At 48.4% G+C, this 13085-nt stretch overlaps 1 protein-coding gene across 3 annotated transcripts in view; it reads left to right on the forward strand.

Annotated features, from left to right (window-relative positions):
- Positions 1-6637: 6637 nt before the first annotated feature.
- The window catches only part of CCDC149 (coiled-coil domain containing 149), a 97361-nt gene continuing 90913 nt past the window's right edge, over positions 6638-13085 (forward strand). For 2 of the 3 annotated variants that reach the window (XM_029235316.1, XM_029235317.1), the window contains exon 1: positions 6692-6856. In XM_029235316.1, the coding sequence (XP_029091149.1) occupies positions 6809-6856 (48 nt within the window). In that variant the 5' untranslated portion in view covers positions 6692-6808. Of the gene's footprint in view, positions 6857-13085 lie in introns of all 3 variants that reach the window. The other variant, XM_029235315.1, reaches the window with a different exon arrangement.

Below are 13085 nucleotides of genomic sequence, written 5' to 3' on the forward strand. Positions count from 1 at the left end.
TTAACCATTATAAGCATACCAAATGGACCTGGTTTCATGGTTCATTCCCAGTCCCTGAAGATGCTGACTATATGACGTATCATAGTTGAAGGGTCCAATTCTGGAATATTTCTCCATGTTCTGCAGTGTTCAGCTGCTTGGGGAACTCAGCTACTAGACTAGGAGTCTCGAGGCTGGCGTGGGTCTTAGCCTCGTTGTCAACCCCACTGACTAGCTCAGCATTTAGGACAAGCTCAAGAAATGTTTGTCGAGTGAATAAACAACCCTGCATGTTAAAGGAGACCCTCCTCAGACTCACTTGTATCACCTTAAGATTACTTTTCCTGTCTCGTGGGAACAAACAGTGTTAATAAACGGCAATCATTGTGTCACATGTGGGGATATAAGGGGCATATATGTGCCTCTCTCCCCAGAGGTAAACTGCTCAGTGAAACAGCAGGGGCATGATAAGCTCGTAAATGTCCTTGTTGACAGTCTCTCTTTAGACATCATGTTTACTTGCCATGTTGTGTTCCTGTTAGAGAACAAAGAGAAATTTGCCCTTTGGTGACTGAATGAGGTCAAGGCATTATAAACAGTGTCACCAAGGGCTGACAGTTTCTACCCCGTGGATGTAATACAAGTGAGCAGATCACTGCCATCCTTGGAAACATTTGCTCAAATACACCCACAAACCATGGCTGTGGGCTGTAGGCAAACGCCTCTGTCTGCCCCCAGACCAGCTGAGCACGGCAGTTCGGGACCTCACAACTGTTTGGATATTGAAAGGAATCCCTACTTTGGTGGAAAGCAAGAACCAGTGCCAGTAAACTTTATCTCTAACGGGAATGAAGGGGCACTAAAACCATTTGGTCTGGCTTTGTATCTTGGTCTCTTGAATTTCTTGTCTCATTGCAATTGCAAGTTGCAGAGTCTGGCTCAGAGAAGCTATTCCTAAGCTGTGAAAAGTTCTCTTGGCTGTCAGGGTCACGGCCAAGCCAGAGAGGCTGCTACCAACTGGGAGAGGCACATCATTAGACAAATGCCATGACCTGGTATGAGGGGGAAAGATAGAAATCAACATCCAGTGTTCTGAAGGACAGCCTAATGGACAAAAAATATTTGACCAGCTCCATCCATTTGTATGGAATGCCACCTTTTCACCCTCTCTAGCAAATTGTTTTCTTTCTTTCTTTTTTTTCTTTTTCTTTTTTTAACCCCAGCCCCCTGATTCTTCCACAGTACAGGAGGAAAAACACTTGTGTCACTTCACTAGCGAGCTCTGTGCACACAGTAGGTCCTAGATAATGTTAATTCTCTTCTTTGTTTTCCTCTCCTTTCGTTGAAATAAGCGTGCTCATCTCTACTGGGTAAAAATTCTTCCCCCCAACCTAAGACAAAAATCAGATAAGAAGACAGTGTAGGTGATACTATTTTAGACAGTCATTAGCCCTTTTTTTTTTTTTTTTTTTTAACTAAGCCTTGCAGAGCGACAGGGTCAGTCCCTCTCTTGGCCTGTAGGAGAGGCCAGTGGCCCCCAAGTCAGACGTTTCTATTTTCAGCTCCCCAAGTCCAGAGAGTGGTAACCTCCGCCTGGGTGAAGGCCGAGCTGTTAACCCGCCAGCAGCAGGGCCTGCAGCCGCTCTCTGCATTTCCATTTCCATAAATTTACATCAAATTTGTGCTGAATCATAGCCCCCCATGCAGAAGAAATGAAATACATTATCAATAAGTACAACAAATTTGAATAATCTGAGAGCAGACTCACTTTCCCTGTCTCTTTTCCATTTAACTGCTTCCTTGGGCTACAGCTCACTCCACTCCCCCCATGGGCCAGGGTTGGATTTACCCCCATCCACTGCTGTGTCCAATGTTTTCCACTCTTCTCTTGTGGGTTTTTTTTTTTTTAATACATATATACATTCTTTTTTATATTCTTTTCCATTATGGCTCATCCCAGGACATTGAATATAGTTCCCTGTGCTATACAGCAGGACCTTGTTGTCTATCCATTCTATATGCAATAGTTTGCATCTACTAACCCCAAACTCCAGTCCATCCCTCCGCCACCCCCCTTGGCAACCACAAATCTGTTCTCTGTGTCTGTGAGTCTCTTTCTGCTTGCTAGGTAGGTTCATTTGTGCCATATTTCAGATTCCACATAAAAGTGATATCATATGGTATTTGTTTTTCTCTTTCTGACTGACTTCACTTAGTATGATCATCTCTAATTGATTTCTCTAGTTGATTTCTTGGCCTCTTATCCGGAGCGCAAGCCCTGCATCTACCTCTGTCTCTCCTTTTCTTCCTTTTCTTCTCCAGCTCAGGGCCCTTTCCTCCTGACATCTTCCTCCCCCTTATCGGGACCCTTCCACAGGTAGAGAAAAAAGCTGCCCGTCTGCCTCCGCCGGTCCCCAGCCTCCTGCCCTCAACGCTCCAGTCAATCACGCTTCGCCCCTTCTGGGGATGGCAATTGTGGGTCCAGAGGCCATCATCAGCCCCACTCAGTCATTTTGAGCACCTCAGAAGAGATTCAGCGGGGAGTGGAACTTCCTTCCACCTGCTGCTGCCCGGCTGATTGGCAGCTAGCTGGGCTGGGGGGCAGGGTGGAGAGGAGTAGCATGCAACTGATTGTTTGCTGCTGGGCAGGGAGGGCTTGGTGGCAGCACAGAGACGGGCCAGGAGTTCAGGGGGCTAAGAGACAGAGAATGCTGAGTCAGGAACCCAGCCAGAATCCCCTGTCTGTCTGTCTGTCTGGTGTCTGGCTGCGGGCCCTGGTAGGGAAATGATGGATGAGGCCCTTTGCAGAGTATCCCCAGGTAGGGGAAAAGAAAGGAAGGGAAGAGGCTTATCTTTTACAGAATTGAGGCCAGTGGCCCAGAGGACCTCGGGTCTCAGGGCTCTGCAGGAGGCCTGACTGCAGTGCACACTGGGACCTGCAGTTCCCTGCCCTGGGTTAAAGTCACGAACAAAGGAAGCCATTTAGCAACCGGGTCATAGGGACTCCTGGCAGGACCTGTCAAAACGGCCCTCCCTTGACAAGAGAAAGAATTGAGGATCTTGGCTCATATAGAGCTAATTAATATATACATTAAACATACACACACGCACACACACACACACACACACACACACATATACCACTATAAACCACAGTCATTAAGAATCATTTTCTTCCCAGGCTCATCAGACTGGGTTTCCTAATTCAGGCAGGAGAAAAGTGACTGGAGAAATGAATGGCCATAAATATTGCCCCAATTGTACATTTCAGAGAAAAGCTGAGCCAAAAATCTCTACTGGAGATTTGCTCAGTTTCCTTTAATGAGAATGCTGACATTCTGGCTTGGGCGGCCGGAATTTGAACTGAAAATGCTGTCTGGAGAAGTTGTATCAAAAGCTTTAGGGCTTTCCCGTGTGTCTGAGGCTGCTGAAACTTAGCCAAAGTTATCTTCCAAGTCGACAGAGAACCCGTAAGGAGAGGCTACGTTTCTAACAATAACTTCAAGCCATCCTTTCTTTCCCAGTCTCTCCAGAGACTTGTTTTGTTTTGTTTTCATCAGTATCTGCTAGTTCAATTTCTTAGATTCAGCTATTTTGGAGTTTCCATATCTAAAACCCTCCCAAACTTTTGAAAGTTTAAAGCATCGCTCAAAAGCACCTAAGCACTTTCTTCTAACTACACGTGCAAATAAATAAATAAATATTGATAGAATTGGCCCTGGGGCTCTGAATACATATATAAGAAAAATTGGGTCCCTAGAGATTTGTCAGAGAGTTAAGGGGATGTGAAAATAGAGGATGAGAACGATGTTTCAACAGTTAGTGCCAGGGTAGCAAATTTAAGACCAGGGCCCCTGGTTTTAAACTGGTCCCATGCAAATGGACTGTGGGATGGAACATTTAATGTACTGCTTTTATCAGAGGTGAGGACAGTTGATGAGCAGTTTTATTTTTTCCTTTGAAAAATGTAAACCACAATAGTATTAGCTTCGTTTCTGTCAGCCTGGGCTGCTGTTGATGAGGTGTCTAGAGGCCTTCTGGTATAGGTGCCTGAAAGCTTAAACTGCGTTTAATTATTATTATTACTCAATGTCAGGCTACATAAATGAAAAGAGATAAAAAAGAATCGCTCACAGCTACATTGCCGTGGTTTGTGATTTCATCACATCTCAGAAGCTAAGCAGGTTCGACCTGGCACTTGGGGCATGAAACCTCTAAGGGAAACCCAGGCAACTGGAGATGCCGTTTCAACTGAGTTGAAAGTTTCTCCACACACTGGGGAGGGTAGAGGCTTGCCGCTCTTTGATTTTCCTCCCCAGTTCTATTTTTAAACACCTTAATAACTGGCTGACTTACTTCAGAAGAAGGAAAGCAAGTAGGTGCAAAAAGTCGCACAGAGAGTTGTTGTAAAGGTACATGATCCCTCTCGTGAAGATCCCTTGGCTCCCAACAGCTTGCTGATTGTCCTGCTGCCTGAAATACCAGTGAAGGCTCCAAAGCCACAGCAGTACTGAAAGCCTCAGCTAAACATAGTAACTAGAAGGGGCGGGCTGCTTTCCCACCTGAATGCCAGCCGAGAGCAAGGCGCAGACCTCGAGGCAGTGGAAGGCAGATGGACCAAGTTATGCCCACTCTTCCTAAAGTCTATCTCATTGACAGGTTGGAATGAAACCAGATGGTTTGCCAGAGGGCAGTATATTGGCAGACAGTACCTTTCTTCTTAGCATGAGACATCGATCAGGCTGTTAGGAACAAGTGTTTGGTGCTGAGTTAACCCTAGACATTCAACTCAGGGATGACCTTATTTCCACCCTCTTGGATTACAAAGAATGGATTAGGTGGCCCAGCTGGTCAGAATACCAGAAGCATTAGCTGTATTCTAGCCCCTTCTTTTTCTCTTGTTCCCTAGAGCACTTGTTTGCAAAACTTTAATGGTAAGGCTTGCAAATCCTCTAGGACAGGGACCGTGGTCTGCAATGCCATTGAATGTGTTCAGGGTGAGTACAGGATTTGTACACAACAGGCACTGAATAAAAGTGCTACCTACTAGACTGGCTCCTTCCTGTAGCCCCTGGTCTGCCAGAATCTGCTGTAGAATCTTCTTTAGATAAGGACCCAACAGGTCACGATGCCAGGGCTTCCAGAGAGAGTTCAGGCCATCCAGGCTCCTCATTAGTGATGTCACCACTTATATCAGTTATCTATTGTTATATAATAAACCACCCCAAAACTTAGGGGCTTAAAACGACAACAGCTTATTTAGCACGTGCTCTGTAGGTCAGCAAATTGGGCAAGGCTCAGCTGGGTAGTTCTTCTGCTGACCTCAGCTGGACTAATGCAGGCATCTGTGGCCGCTGGGGGTCAGTGGCCTCACTCACATGTGGCAGTTGGCTGGTTGTTGGCCGTGAGTCCTTCATCATCCAGCAAGCTCTTCTGGGCTTGTTTCTATGGTGGTGATCAGAGGTTCCTAAGGGCGTAAGCAAGAATAAGCCCTACTGCACAGGTATTTTACAAGCCTCTTTGTGTAGCACACTTGCAAACATCACGTTAGCCAGAGCAAGTCACATGGCTGAGCCTAGAGTCAAAGACAGTGGGTGCGACATGGGAATTATGGACACCATTTTGCAAACAGCCAATAAAACAAGGCCAACAATAGAATGCAATATTTCCAACTCCCAGGGGTAATACTTCATTTTCAGGTTTCCAAGAGGCTGGGAAGTGTCTCTGGGAGATAGGAGTCCTAGTTGAGTCTCTGTTTCTCCACCTTTTCTGATAAATGGAGGTAACATCCATCCTGCAGGATCGATTCAGGATCAACAGGGACTAAAACAAATAGATGTTGGTTGCAATGTGTCCACAACTAAAATGGGTTCACAACTTCTCAACCTACATGCTCATCTCTACAGGCAGCGCTTCTACAAGTATGGAAAGCTCACTACTGGTAGTGGTTCAGGACAGGATTTTAGGTGGCTGGGGAAAACCACCTTGAATAATATTGACTCATGTGTGAAGATTCCCCTGTCCTCTGTAATGTAATTCCCTTTTAGCCCTTCCTCTTAGGAGAAAGTCTCAGTTTGATGCTAATATGTCTTCAACACCTCTCTTGACCCATGTTAAGCATCACACTCAGAGCTTTCGGTCCTATTTAGAATTCATGATCGTTTTATTTTCAATGTTTTTATTTATGACAGCTGATAATTTAAGAAATAGAAATAAACGTCAGTAGCTTAAAAAACCATGTTAAATATGTAAGAACATGTGGTTCATTCATCCATAGGTTCAACAAATATTTTTAGGGCACCTACTGTGTGCCAGGCCCTGTACCCAACATTCATCCGAGAGGGAAGCAACCCTCTGCCCAGGTGGGGCTTACATTCTAATGGTGAGAGCCGTGATAGTGGTCAGGGAATGGCTGGATTTGGGGATTTACTTCTGGTGGGGGACGCCGAGCCGCCTGCCGCCGGGAGAGCAGTAATCCTGCGGTCAGGACCTCGGCCGCCACGAGCGCGGGGTCCGGGGGCTGCGCGGGGCCCGGGGGCTGCGCGGGGCCCGGGGGCTTCGTGGCGCGGTCCTAGGCCGGCTCCGCGGCGGCTGCGGCCCGGCACCGACCGCGGCTCCTCCTCCCCTTCCTCCCGCGGAGGCTGACGTTGAGTCAACAGCGCGGGCAGCCGCAGGAGGCGGCGGCGCGGCGGCTCGGAGGCGCCGGGCCCTCTCGGGGCCGCGCGGGGCCCGGGTGGAGGAGGCGACGGCGGCGGCGCGGCGGGAGGAGGAGGCCGCAGAGGAGGAGGGTGGCGTCCATGAGGCCGGCCCGTGCCTGGAGGAGGAGGCCATGAACGGCGACCGGACCGAGAGCGACTGGCAGGGGCTGGTGAGCGAGGTGAGGCCGAGGCGCCGGCCGGGCGGGATGGGCCGGGCCGAGCGGTCCCCAGCCCCGAGCCCGCGCCCCCCGGGTGGCCGAGCCGGGCGGGGACTCGCGGGGGACGCGCACCCCGCGGTCTCGGCTGGCTGCTCTCACGCGCCCCCCCAGGTGCGCCGTTCCTCCCGCCCTTTGCGGTCTGCCCGGGCGCCACTTTATTCCAGGCCAGCTGGTGCCAGCCTTTGGGGAGGGGCCTTCCCTCCGGGCAGGGCTGGGCACTGGATTGGCGAGAGGAGCGCGGGGATCCGGGAGTGGGAGCCAAGCCCCACCTGCCTTCTCGGTTGCCGCTGTTTTGGAGCCAAGCGATTGGACGCCCAGTGCTGAAGCGGAAAGGTGGTGCCAGGGGGAAATCCGGGTTCTGAGGCCACGGCCGGGCCAGGTGGAATCACCTGCAGCGGAGCTTTGTGGGGGAGGGGAGGTCCATAGGGTCCTCCGTAGCCTTCGTTCATTCAGTTATTCAATTAAGTCAACACGTTTACCGTGGGCCTTCTGTGTGTAAGTAAGGTGGCGCGCCGTTTATCAAAGGAGTGAAACACTGGTGCAGAAGTCATTCGATTTATGGAAGCAGAGAATACCGTGCCTTCCCCCCCACCCCCGCCCCCCGGCCCAGCGATTTTGTCAGAAACACCCCTGGGGTCGGCTTTTGGACTCCTATGCTATTCTCTCTTCAGCCCACCCTAAGAATGGTTTGGCCTGGGAGGGGCTGCCTGACTTCTCCAGGTGAGAGAGAGTGCTGGTGTCTCTCTCTCACAGGTAAATTGTTCGTCCTGACTTACCACCTTTTGTGATGGCGTTAGCCACTTACCCAGCTGTGCCGACCACGCCCCGGAAATTCTCCATTCTCTCCCTCCTGAGAACCATCCCCGCCCCCAAGGCCAGCTTGGGCCTCCGTTTTCTTACTTCTATACGCACAATGCAGGGTGTAATGGTTTGCTGGCTTCCTTCCCACGTTGGGTGCTGGAAGGGAAACGTTGTACCGTCTTTCTCCTTTCACCATTTCCTGGGCCTCCAGGTCAGTCTGATAACAGTACTTAATGTCCAGTGTATGCAAAGCGTTGTATTTCTGAAGAGGAATGGACTGTCATAGCTTCTCCCCAAGTTCAGTTTGTTCCCTCTTGATCTGTATGTAATAACTGGACAGTATTATGATACGTTGTCATGCAGCCTGTCCCCATCTCCTCTGTCAGGCTTTATGTTAAGGGACAGATCCTCTGGGGATCTTTTCTCTTGGCTCGTCAAGAATCATACCCAGCGGTCAAGGAGGCTGGAGGTGGTTCTTCATGGAAGTCCAGTGCTGGGCTCTGAAATAGCAGAATGTTCACTACTCCAGCAAATTCTTGTCGAATGCCTATTAGGAGTCAGGTACATTGCTCGGTACTTGGGATACAATGGCCAAGAAGACAGATGACCCCTTCTGCCCTCAAAGAACTCCTGAAGCATATGGTATAGTGTGGAAGGAGAGTCACACCATAAACACTAAGAGAATCCTAAAGGGTGGACTGGGAAGGATGGGAAACCAAAGAAGGAAGTTTTTATTGGCATGGCTGTCCCTGGACTGAGGGTGCCTCTGTCTTGCCCTGACCACACAGTATTGCACTCTAATGGTCTCCCCACTAGGCTGTGTATTTTATTCGGCTTTGTCCCAGGTGCCTACACGCTGAGCTTCATACACAGCAGGTGCTCAAAAAATGCTTGTAGAATAAGTCAAGATCCGGATATGGGTCTTTCCGTAGTTGTCCTGCCTATCCCAGCTCTGTGTCTCCAGAGTAATGCTGTCTTGCCTTCATTCATTCATTAAAGCTTAGGACGCAGAGGGCACACAGCTCGGGGCTGTGGGATGTGAAAATGAATGCAAGGCGCTTCCCACCTTCACAAGAGCTAACGACCATTCCTCAAGTCCATCCTTCATATTTAACATTTACACAGCCTCATACTCACAATGGTATAAGGTAGGAATTATTTCTTATTTTACAGATAAGGAAACTGTGGCCCAAACATGCTAAGGAACTCGCTCAGAGCCTCACATCTGGAGGGGGCAGAACTTGAACCCTGGTGCCTGACTGCAGAGCTTGGGATCATTAGGCCACACTTTGTATCTTAATCACCAGTTCATCTGTGTGTATCTTCCCCTAGACAGTAGATTCTCAAAGGAGGGGTCTATGTCTTATTCATCTTTGAATCCTCAGCAACTGGATCATCGTTGCTCAGAGGACGATTTACAGATCATCAGAGTCATTTTGGGAGCAAAGAGTAAAAAGAGTCACTTGGCATTTGGGGGAAAAAATACAAGTTTCTGGGTCTCTCCCCAAATCCACAGTAGTGCACTGAATTGTGTTCTTCCCCCCATGGATACATCTAAGTCCTAACGTCCCAGTAGCTATAATAAGCCCTTATTTGGAAACAGGGTCTTTGCAGATATAATCAAGCTAAGGAACTCAAAATGAGATCATCCTGGATTTAGGATGGGCCCTAAATCTAATGATTAGTGTTCTTATGAGAAAGTAGAGGTAGATTGGAGACACAGAGATACAAGGGAGAAGCCTATGGGGAAGCAGAGACACACAGAGAGGAAGTCCACGTGAAGAGGCAGAAACTGGAGATGGGCAGCGACAGCCAAGGGATGCCAAGGGCTGCCAGCAGCCACCAGAAGCTGGGAGAGGCTTGGAATAGATTCTCCCTCAGAGCCTCCGGAAGGAACCAATCCTGCTGACACCTTGATTTTGGACTTCTGGCCTCCACAACTGTGAGAGAATACATTTCTGTGTTACAAGCCGCCCAATTTGTAGTGATTTGCTGTGGCAACCACAGGAAACGAATTCCCTTACTTCATGAAAATGCCTGGGGGTGTAGCCCCAAATCTGCTTTTGTTGCAAAGGGAGCTCACCAGGGGATTCCGCCGCACACTCAAGTTCAGTTGCCTGGGCTTCCGTGGGCGTGGAGAAATCCTGTTGGCCCTAGGCAAGTAGGATTCAAGGAAGAGAATGGTCCGTGGCTAGTGGCGTTTGAAAGTGACTTTGGAAGCCAGTGGAAGGAACTGGGGAAGGCATCACCACACATGTGACCTGGGTCAAATGGGCTCCAGTCTGCTTCTACAGAAGTCCCCGGTTCTGCCTCCCACCCTGGGTCCACACTCCATGGCCCTTCCTGCCCAGAGCCCTGTGCTCTCTTTCAATCAGTTTGCTTCCTCGGCTTGCCTCTAGGAAGCAGTTTTCATTTAAATGATCCTACAGAGATCAGTTTTATTTTCACATTTTTAGCATAACAAGCTGAAATGACAGCCTTCTCTCAGGTCGTGAAGTAAACACAGCCATGCGTGTAAAAGGAGTGTGGCTTCTGTTCTATTCTGGAAATTAAATGTCTGGGGAGGGGGAAGCATTCTTCTCATCACCACCTGAGGTGATCTTTCAAATCAGGGGGAAATCTCGAAATGCAGTCGTGCAGACAATCCATAACTTTATTTCTAAGATAAAAATCCTGGTCATCTCTCGGCCTACTGCCCTATGATAAACCATGACTAATTCAGTTTCACTATTTGAATTTTGGTGAATTAATTAGATAGCAATCAGTCCCGTATTCCGTGAGCATGCTGTATGCAGTGAGTGACTAGGAGGCAGATATAGAAGATGGTTAAGCCTGGGCCTCTGCCCGAAGTAGAGCCGCTGACATTTGGGGAGGGAAGCTGAACAGGCTTGCGGTCTGAGCCTGTGGATAAGGGCGCAGCTTTGGGTCTTGTTTGTTGACTGAGAACTGAGAGTAAGTCTTGGCTGTACTTCTTTCTCGGTGCAAAACCCAACCCAAGCAGGTTCAGCTCAAAGGGAATTTATCAGCTGATATTGTGGGTTGAATTGTGTCCCCGAAAAGATATATTCAAGTCCTAACGTCCTTCCCCCAATACCTGTGAATATGACCCTATTTGGAAACAGAATCTTGCAGATGTTCTCAAGATGAGGTCATTTGAGTGGGTTCCTAATCCAATGACCAGTGTCCTTATAAGAAGAGGGAAATTTGGCTGCAGAGATGCACAAAGGGAAGACGATGTGAAGACACAGAGGAAGGAAGGCCGGGTGATGACAGAGGCAGAGATTGGAGTTATGCTACCACAAGCCAAGGAAAGCCAAAGATTGCTGGCAGCTACCAGAAGCTAGGAGGAGGCAAGGAAGGGTCTTCCCCTAGAGTCTTATTAGGGCTCCTGGCCCTATCGACACTTTGATTTTGAGCCTCTGACCTCCAGGACTATCAGAAATTAATTTCTATTGTTTCAAGCCACCCAGTTTATGCAGTTTGTTACAGCAGCCTCCAGCAAACTAACACAGCTGCCGTGACTAATCATTCCAAGATAGGGGTGGCGTGGGGCACAGCTGGATTCAGTGCTCAAACAGATGCTTTCTCTCCATCTTAGGCTCTGCTTGGGGCCTGACTTCAGTCTCAGCCTCCCACCCTCTCAAGCTCAAGTCCAGAGGGGAAGACAGAAACCCTTTTGCAGGAGACCCCATAGAACCCCAGGAACCACTCCCTTTGCACCCACTTAGATCCCTCACCTGCCCTGGAAGAAGTTACTCAGGAGCAGAGTGACCCGTCTCAGGCCTGCAGTTGTGCACGGGGCCCTGCCCAGGCCACAGGGACTGAGAGTGGGTCAGGGGGGTGAGAAAAATTGCCAGAAGAAGGGGAATGGGTGTTGAGAGAATCACCGTGCCACGCAACTCCTCCGAGCCTCATTTTTCTCATCTTTAAACAGGATCATAAAGCACCTACTCGTAGGTGTTCTAATTGTGAGGATCCAGTGAAATCATGCTCGTTCGTGTTTTGCTGTCTTCCTGGCAAGCAGTAAATGTTCAGCAAACATTAGTACAGTGAGGGTGGAGCTCAGGGCACAGACTCAGGTGTTCACAAACTGAAAACTTTATTTTGCTATAACACCTTAATTTTGATTACAAACTCCCATTGTAAGGCGGGCGGGGTGGGGGGGGAACGTAATCTGGATTGGAATCACACCTCTGCCTGAACTTGTATTTGAGTTCTAGGGGTGGTAAGTAGTACTCAGCCACTGGCAGGGGTGATGGGGTAGGGGGCACACAGCTGGTCTGGGCTATTTTTGTTTAGCCACACTCTCCTCATTTCAGTCTAGCATCTGGTCATTGGTCACTGTCAGTCACTGTTGTGTCTGCCCTTGTTCCCCTCTTCTGGCCCTTTGGTGTCTGTACCAGACCCATGCTACTTTGGGTGAATGAAGAACAAGGTGATCTACTGCTACTTCACTACTCTGGGCATGGGGGGCTTTGCTCCCTTGCCCAAGGTGGGGGAATTCAGTCGTGTTCTGCTGTCTCTGAATCACTCCTGAGCTGAGGGAAACTTTGAGAAACCGTGGTGCAATTTTCCGCATAGACACACCACACCACACCAGGCTGGGTCCAGGGAATTGGGGATTATTTTTTACTTCCTAAGAAAGAAGGGTATATTTTTTAGGGTAAAGTCTAAGCCAGTTAACAAAGATACCTACTCCCAAAATATAGTGGTTTCAGTGAGGTAGATATTTAGGTCTCTTTCGTGTCATGGTGTGGTGGTCCAGGCTGGGAAAGCAGCCCTGCTCCATGAGTCATTTAAGAACCCAGGTTTCTCCCATCTTGTTTCTCTACTGTTTCTTAGGGCATGGTCCTCAACTGTATAGTTAAAGCTAGGTTGTTGCAGTGTTTTGTCCCAGCCCATGGAAAGGGGAAAGAGAGAAAGGGGAAGTCCAGGGCAAAGGGCTTTTCTTTAGTTAGGGACGACTAGAGAGCTATATGCATCACTTCTCACATCCCATTTGTCTGAGTGTAGTCACATGGCCACATGTAGCTGCAAGGGAGGCTAGGAAATGTCATCTTAAGCTGGGTATGCCCGACTTAAATTTGGGAGGGTTCTATTAAAAAGTTAGAAAGGTATATAGGACAGGAAAAACACAAACTTATAAAAGGAAAAAAAGGATAAATTGGACTTTATCAAAATAAAAAATGTCTGCTCTTTGAAAGACTCTGTTAAAAAAAAATGAAAAGACAAGCCACAGATGAGAAATTTTGTGCAGAACACATATCTTATATCCAGAATATACAAAGAACTCTCATAACACAATAGTAAGAAAACAATCTAATTTTAAAAATGGGCAAAAGAGTTAAATAGACACTGCACTAAAGAAGAGATTCAGGTGGTAAATAAG

Source organism: Monodon monoceros, unplaced genomic scaffold (assembly GCF_005190385.1).
Source record: "Monodon monoceros isolate NGI ecotype Baffin Bay Population unplaced genomic scaffold, NGI_Narwhal_1 Super_Scaffold_20, whole genome shotgun sequence".
Classification (NCBI taxonomy): Eukaryota; Metazoa; Chordata; class Mammalia; order Artiodactyla; family Monodontidae; genus Monodon; species Monodon monoceros.